The sequence below is a fragment of the Tupaia chinensis genome, unplaced genomic scaffold (assembly GCF_000334495.1).
Source record: "Tupaia chinensis unplaced genomic scaffold, TupChi_1.0 Scaffold000104_1, whole genome shotgun sequence".
NCBI classification, from domain to species: Eukaryota; Metazoa; Chordata; class Mammalia; order Scandentia; family Tupaiidae; genus Tupaia; species Tupaia belangeri.
In genome coordinates this window covers 2108123-2115047 of record NW_006159568.1, presented here as the reverse complement: position 1 = coordinate 2115047, position 6925 = coordinate 2108123, and the positions used below count along the sequence as shown (strand labels likewise).

Sequence of the window (6925 nt, the reverse complement as noted above, 5' to 3'; positions counted from 1 at the left end):
ACTGCGGTTTGAGTCCCAGACCCAGTGGCTTAAACTTACGCATGGTGCATGTGCACATGTATCCAGGATTCTGAGGAGAATAGAGAAGGGACTGTGGTGTGGCCATCCCTGGGGAGTGACTTCTCGCTTTCTATTTCTTGTGAGCATACATGCCCTATAGCAAAAACCTCTCAAAAAAAAAAAAGAAAAAAGAAAAATTCTAATACAATGGACCAGCAGATGGTGTAATGGTTACATTGTTGGACTCCCACAGTCAACCCCAGTTCAAGTTCTGGACCTGGCAACTTAAAACTCATGCCAGGCATCTGTGTGTGTGTGTGTGTGTGTGTGTGTGTGTGTGTGTCCAAAGTCCTGAGAGAATGGAGAAGGAATTGTTGCTTGGCCATACCCTTTGGGAGGTGATTTCTCCCCTTCTGTCTGTGTCTTTAGCAGGTGCACACGCCCTATAGCAAAAAAATCTCTTAAATGTGTTCATCTGCTGAGTGGTCTTGTAAGAAAATAGTAAAATTCATTAATCCATGTGAAACACGTGGGACAATACTTGGTACATGGTAAACATAATTGTCCGCTGTTACAGTCACTCACTAATGCAATTATGGGTGGCTTTTGTTTGCTTGTTTATACTTTTAATGTATTCTGCATTCTCTTTGGTAAACATCTTTTACTGATATTGTCAGAAAACAATTTTATTTTTAAAGAATTATTTAACTTTATTTTATTTTTAGTTTGATCAAAGAGGGATAGAGCAAGAGAGTGAGAAAGCAAGCCATCAAGTCCAAGACTAGAACTGTGGTCAGCCATGTGGGAATCCAGCATCCTTAACCACCATGCCACCTGCTGGCCCCTAGTGCTGACTTCATTTAGTGTAGAAGCAGCAGCACTCTAGCAAAATTAGGGGAGTTAATAACTAAAAACATAATACTAACATTTTAGTAAATTATACATTAAAAAAAAAATCAAGATTTTATAATGATTTTTCTCTCCCACAAGAATGAGTGAAAACCAGCAATGTTCTTATAAAAATATTTTATTAGGACTTTCAAAAGACAACACATACATTCACATCTTGTCTTAAGATTTAATAGGGAGAGGTTGACCTGAGTTTGCCCCAGGACACCCACAGTCTTTTGGCTCAGCTGGCCCATTAAAAGTCCACTTAAATCAAGTTTCTGCCAATCTGGAGAAGATTTGTTTTCTTTGATCTGTTGTCATGTGTTCACAAGCTTCTAAAATGTTTGCCAAAATTAAAGTCTGCTGTATGGTTTTTGCCTTTACCCAAATTCTTCCATTCATTCCAAATACTATCTCCAGCGGATAGAGTTTTCCCACTTCTTGTATGATTTCACAGTCTGGGGCTAATAGTCTGGTGGAGAAAAAAGAAAATAAAATTTAGGGTGTGCCTTGACTTTTTTTTTAGGAGGAACTCCTTTTCTGGGGAGTTCTCAGTTACTCAAAACTTCACCGACATATTTCAACGAGACACGTGATGACACCTGCTGCCCTTTTCCCCCCACCTTTACACAACGGAGCCGCACCCAACACAGAAATCAAACTCCCTATGCCAACAACTTTGCAAAAAATGTACAAAGTTCTTTCCTTGGATTGTCAAAGCACTTTAATTTTGGACTTTAGAATCATAATTTTGTTATCCATAATGCTAAAAGGACACTTTAAACCTTATTCCCTGGTTAAAAAAAATATATCAGTACATGGAGAGAGGCACTGGCTCTTTCAAACCTCAAGGGTGCTGGTTAGTTAGCAGCTTCCTTTTCTAGTGTCCAGGCTAATTCTCTAGATCTGAAGAATAGGTAGCAAGGAAAGGCATACATATACGATAGCGCTGAACTTCAGTGCCCCTTCAAGACTGCACAGCTTGGGGTACGTCTAAGTCTAAAACCCTAAAGACAGTCTGTCTCAGTGGGAACTACTCAATCTACTAGGACAGAACAGCAGGAGCCTTTTGTGAATATCTACTTAAGTTTGAGCATCACATCAGCCTACCTGTGTTTGGCCTTCCGTTTTTTTTTTTTTTGTTTTAAGAATTTGGCCTACGTTATTACAAAAATGTGATAATTTTGTGCAACTGCAGATTGCACCTATATTCAAGTAACTTAAAACACAGGAAATGTCAGTTTTCACATTTTGGCTGAGTATATCATCTGTAAGGAACAGGCCTTCTGGGAGAGAAGACATGAATAGGACAGAGTAAGAGCCTGAAGAATGAAGTGTCAGTCTAGCCCTCATACCAACACTGGAAACTACGCAGCCCAATACTGAAACTTGATATGGAATTGTTCTTGAACTATGCAGAGTTAGGGATGCCAACCCTCTGACCAGCTGAAAAGCCAAGTATAACTTTTGACTCTTGAAATACTTAACTACAAATAGCCTACTGCTGACTAGAAGTCTTGCTGATAAGTGTCGACATATGTATGTTCTCTGCCTTGTATACTATGTTATGATAAAGCAAGAGAAACTATTAAGAAAATTTTATGAAAGAAAAAATATGCTGTATTGTGTTGTATTGATACTTTCCAGTATATGTATTGAAAACTCCACATATTGGTACATGTGTATTTGAAACCTGTGTTGTTTAAGGGTCAACTATATTTACATAGAGGGGACAGAAGGGCCAGATGGTGACTCAAATGGTAACACAACACACAGTGAGGCTACCTACATGGCAATATTTCAGGTTCATGCCCAGAGACCTCCCCAAACGAAACAGCCACCTGCAAACCCGTGACCTGGAGCTGGCTGAAGCCCAGCATGGATCATGGCATGAGAACACTGGGATTGCCAGTCTCTGTCTCGCTCTCACTCATGGAAGAAAAAAAATAGGTGGGCTTTTAAAAGAGGGGGCATAATGAAATTCAAGAGTTTAAAATGGACATTGGTGGGGGCTGGCAGGTGGCATGGTAGTTAAGGGCTCTGGACTCCCACATGGCCAACTGTGGTTTGTCCTAGACATGGTTTGCTTTCTCACTTTCCCTCTCGCTCTCTCAATCCATCCCTCTCTGGTCAAGTTAAAAATAAATAAAATTAAATAAAATAATTCTTTAAAAAATGGACATTGATGTTTAATTGAGGAGAAATTTAAATGTTATGAAGAATCTAAATTGGACATTGTTGTTTAACTCTGAGAAGAACTTTAGATGTTACGAAGGATCCAAATCCCCAAAGATCAGCTTTCCATGAAGGTATAATTATAAAAGAAGACAGAGAAACCAGTAGGCACCAAGACTTACTTTCTAATTAAGCCCAAAGTCACTTTAAAAAGCAGACCATCCTGTCCAATCACACCCATTCCATTGGCCCGTCCGCAGCTGTCAATACAGACCATCTCTGGTTCCATATCTTTATTAGCAACCACAAACTGGCCATAGATGAGATCTCCAACCTACAATGATATTAAAGAAAAAAGCACAGTTCATTTCTTCTTAGCTACCTGCCAGGAAACAATGTCAGTCATCACAGTTCTGTGGCTCAGGGAGTGACTGTACTAGGATCCCCACAGTCACTCTGGAGTTGACTCTTGAAAGGCAAAGTCAACATACGTAATGTACCTCAACTTCCAAGAAATTCCTAGATTATGAACCATTTCCATAAGAGAGAGTATCCTCTTGGGTTGCACTGTCCAATATGATAGCCAATATCCACATATAGTTAAATTTACATTTAAATTACACTTAGTTATTTAAAATCCAGTTCCTTAGTTGTATTAGTCACATTTCTTTTTATTTTAACTTTATTTATTATTATAATGATGATGATGATTTTCCAGTTTGATCAGAGAGGGAGGGAGCGAAAGCAAGAGAAGGAAAGAGAAAGCAAGCCACCAGGTCGACTTGAACCAGCTGGCCATGTGGGAGTCCAGCACCTTCAACCACCAAGCTACCTGCCAGCCCATTAGCCACATTTCAAATGCTAAACAGCCACCTGGAGCTAGTGGCTGCCATACCAGTCAGTGCAGATATACATTAGCATCATCGTAAAAGTTCTACTAAAGAACATTACTCTCTAGAGAATTACAGATTTATGAACAGAGGAAAGAATTCCAGGCATGTCAATTATTCCAAGCAAAATATAAAAATTGTAATTAACTTATATTTCTCCATGCAGGATTTATTTAAACCCCTTAAAGCCTAATTTCAAAATAATGGAACTGAGAAAATGGAGAGTGAACCTATTCTGTTCACTCAAGAAAGCATGTATTAAGCACCTACTGTTTAATTATTGACTACACAAACTAGAAAGGAATAAAACATTCTCCGCCTTTCAGAAACACTTTGTCTTAGAGGGCAGTGAGGATGTACGTACAAACAACAAATTTCACTCACATGAGAGGTTAATGAGAAGAGACAAACCACCAAATTTCTAGCTCTGTAGACAGCAAGTGTGACTATGCTACCTGAAATACCCAAACTGAAAATCTGACATAACAAGATTACTCCTGTCAGCTCTAAGGATCTAAAACCAAGAGGGATATATGGCTGACAATGACAAATTACACCACTTTTCCCTCCTCCCTCTCTAGGTCTACTGTGGACTTTTTTCTTTGGTCCAGTGGATGTAGACATAGATAAAGGAGATAACACAAATCACTCACTGCCTAATAATGTGTCAGTCAGTGACAGGTCACATATATGACAGTGGTCCCACAGGTTAATAGCCTACACTATTTAGCCCAGGTGTGTAGTAGGCTATCCCACCCAAGATCATGTAAGTACACGCTATGATGTTTATATAATGATGCAATTGTCTAATGACATTTCTCAGCATGTATCCCACTGTTGAGCAATACATGACTATAGGATCTACTAACTCAGTAGAACCAATGTGGCCAAGTGTAAAATACACATGTGCCTCCAGTCCCCTAGACTCCTGGAGCCTGGGGAAACTACACAAATGTTCAGAGATCTTCCTCCAGACCTGAGATCTGCTTTGGAGACAATTCAGATACTCTTTGGGATATCTGAGTGTTGTAGGGAATGGATGTTCTTATTTTTGAAACCAAAGGCTCCCATCTTTACCTGCACATTTGGTCTGTTTCTTTTAGTTGCACCTTCAAATGCCAAGTAGGACAAAGAAGCTGGCTCACTCCCTCCAACATCAACTTTGAATATATCTCCAGATTTAGCTGTCACTATACCAATCACGTGGTCTCCTTTTACTGGAACATACTACAAAAGAAAAACGAGAGAATAGCCATAAATAACTGGGTATCACTGGAAGATATCATCAGCAAGTCCCCAGCGGTTACTTTATAGTCAACAAGAGAGGTTTAGAAAATATTCTTAAAACTCAAGTTTACAAATGAATACAGACCTTACAAGAAATCTGGCCATATGCCACTTTCAGCAAGAGAAAATCACATCATTAGGAACCAGCAGTTAGCGTAATGGCTATGTCGCTGGACTCCCACGTAGTCGACCGCGGTTCGTGCCCCGGACCCGGTGGCTTAAAACTCACGCTGGGCGCGTGTGCGTGCATGCCCAAGACTCCGAGAGGAGAATGGAGGAGAAGGGATTGCGGCGTGACCATCCCCCCTGGGGGGTGATTTCTCGCTTTCTGTCTCTATGTCTCTCTCTGTCTGTCTGGCGAGCGCACGCGCCCTACAGTGAAAATCTCTCCAAAAAAAAAAAAAGAGAGAAAATCACATCATAAGCCCTGAGGCTTGCAGGTTCTAACACTGTTAATTTAAAGTCAGTATCCTTTACCTTTTCAGCATCCTCCTCATAAAGTCTAGCTTCTGTTGCATGTAAGTCCAATGGCCCAGAGATCCTTACAAACAAGGAAGGCCATTTAATGGTTAAGATTTTCCTATATGACAGTTCTTACCTATTCTAAGAACTAACTCCCAGTGACATCCACTCTGTGAGCCTGGTTCTGCCCTCTGGGGCTCCAAAGCGCAAGCCTGATGCTTCTTGATCTTTAAAGTTTTGAAGACAAAAACCATGACTCAACGCTCTCCAGGAGCCTTCCCTCTACTAGTCGCCCTTCTCAGGCTACGTTCCTAATTTTCACGGTTTCTCTAAAGAACATAGATAGGGAGGCAGAAAACTGTTGGAGCCTGGGGCAATTGCACAAATGGTGGCTCTAGACAAGCTTTAGCAAAGGAGGACTCCAAGGGCCCCATCCCTGCCTCTTCCGTTAGGTCTTCCCAGACAGTGATACCACTGTCCCTGCTCACCCGCTTTTGCTGCGAGTCTACCCAGTAAACGCCACCTCCGCTGCCGGATTCTTTATGTCGAAGACGGCCGCACTTGGTGACCAGCAGGCGGTTCCCGCAGCGCCGCAGGCCTGGGCCACACACTACGCGCACCCGCGTGCGCGTCCCGGGATTCAAGCGCAATGGTCGCTCCCCTGCACCACCGGGGCCTTCTGGGTCCTCCTGTTCTGGTAGCAGCAATTCATCACCTGGGAGCACCACCTGACCTAGCACTGTGCGCGCCGCACGCGCCCTGCAGCCCGCGAAAGATTCCGCCGCAACAGGTACGGCTTCAGCCATCGCGGGGACTAAAAAAGCACCGTTTCCGGTGTGCGGCTTCCGCTTCCGACTCTGCGTCCAATAGCTGGCGTACTTAGGGCTTTCCGGCGAAAGTGGTCCGCGGTTCTAGGACCTGAGTCTGAGAAGCTTTGTGACTGTTCACTCTTAGGTTCTCCGCCCAAAGGGCTGTGTGCGCAGCCATCTACCTGTCTTGCACGAGAAATGCGCTGCTTGAGTCGATCGAGGCCTCACTTCCGGTGTCCTGGGTCGCCTGTAGTGTGACCGGTCTCACAGTAGCGTACCAGATGCACCAACTTAGAGTTCCGTGGGAACCTGGGAGCTGAACGGAGGGGCTTTGGGAATTGGGCAGAGGGTGGGCTCAGAGGCCCGCTCCTCAGACTCCGCCCTCAGAAGGGCGGCTGATCTTTTACTAGG

At 42.8% G+C, this 6925-nt stretch overlaps 1 protein-coding gene across 1 annotated transcript; it reads right to left on the bottom strand.

Annotated features, from left to right (window-relative positions):
* Positions 1 to 1009: 1009 nt before the first annotated feature.
* EXOSC3 (exosome component 3) lies at positions 1010 to 6714 on the bottom strand. The gene is made up of 4 exons (XM_006143730.3): positions 6194 to 6714; positions 5034 to 5183; positions 3249 to 3400; positions 1010 to 1363 (listed from the first exon to the last, which is right to left on the bottom strand). The coding sequence occupies exons 1-4, from the start codon at positions 6509 to 6511 to the stop codon at positions 1162 to 1164; spliced, it is 822 nt and encodes a 273-aa protein (XP_006143792.1). The 5' UTR covers positions 6512 to 6714; the 3' UTR covers positions 1010 to 1161.
* Positions 6715 to 6925: the final 211 nt, after the last annotated feature.

What these genes read in the sequence shown, in the direction of transcription:
- EXOSC3 (XM_006143730.3), bottom strand. Translation starts at nt 6,511, where the DNA reads ATGGCTGAAGCCGTACCTGTTGCGGCGGAATCTTTCGCGGGCTGCAGG. An exon ending in GAAACAGACCAAATGTGCAG is followed by an intron (nt 3,401 to 5,033) that starts GTAAAGATGGGA and finishes ATATCATTGTAG; the next exon opens with GTTGGAGATCTCATCTATGG. An exon ending in ACTTTGGGCTTAATTAGAAA is followed by an intron (nt 1,364 to 3,248) that starts GTAAGTCTTGGT and finishes TTTCTCCACCAG; the next exon opens with ACTATTAGCCCCAGACTGTG.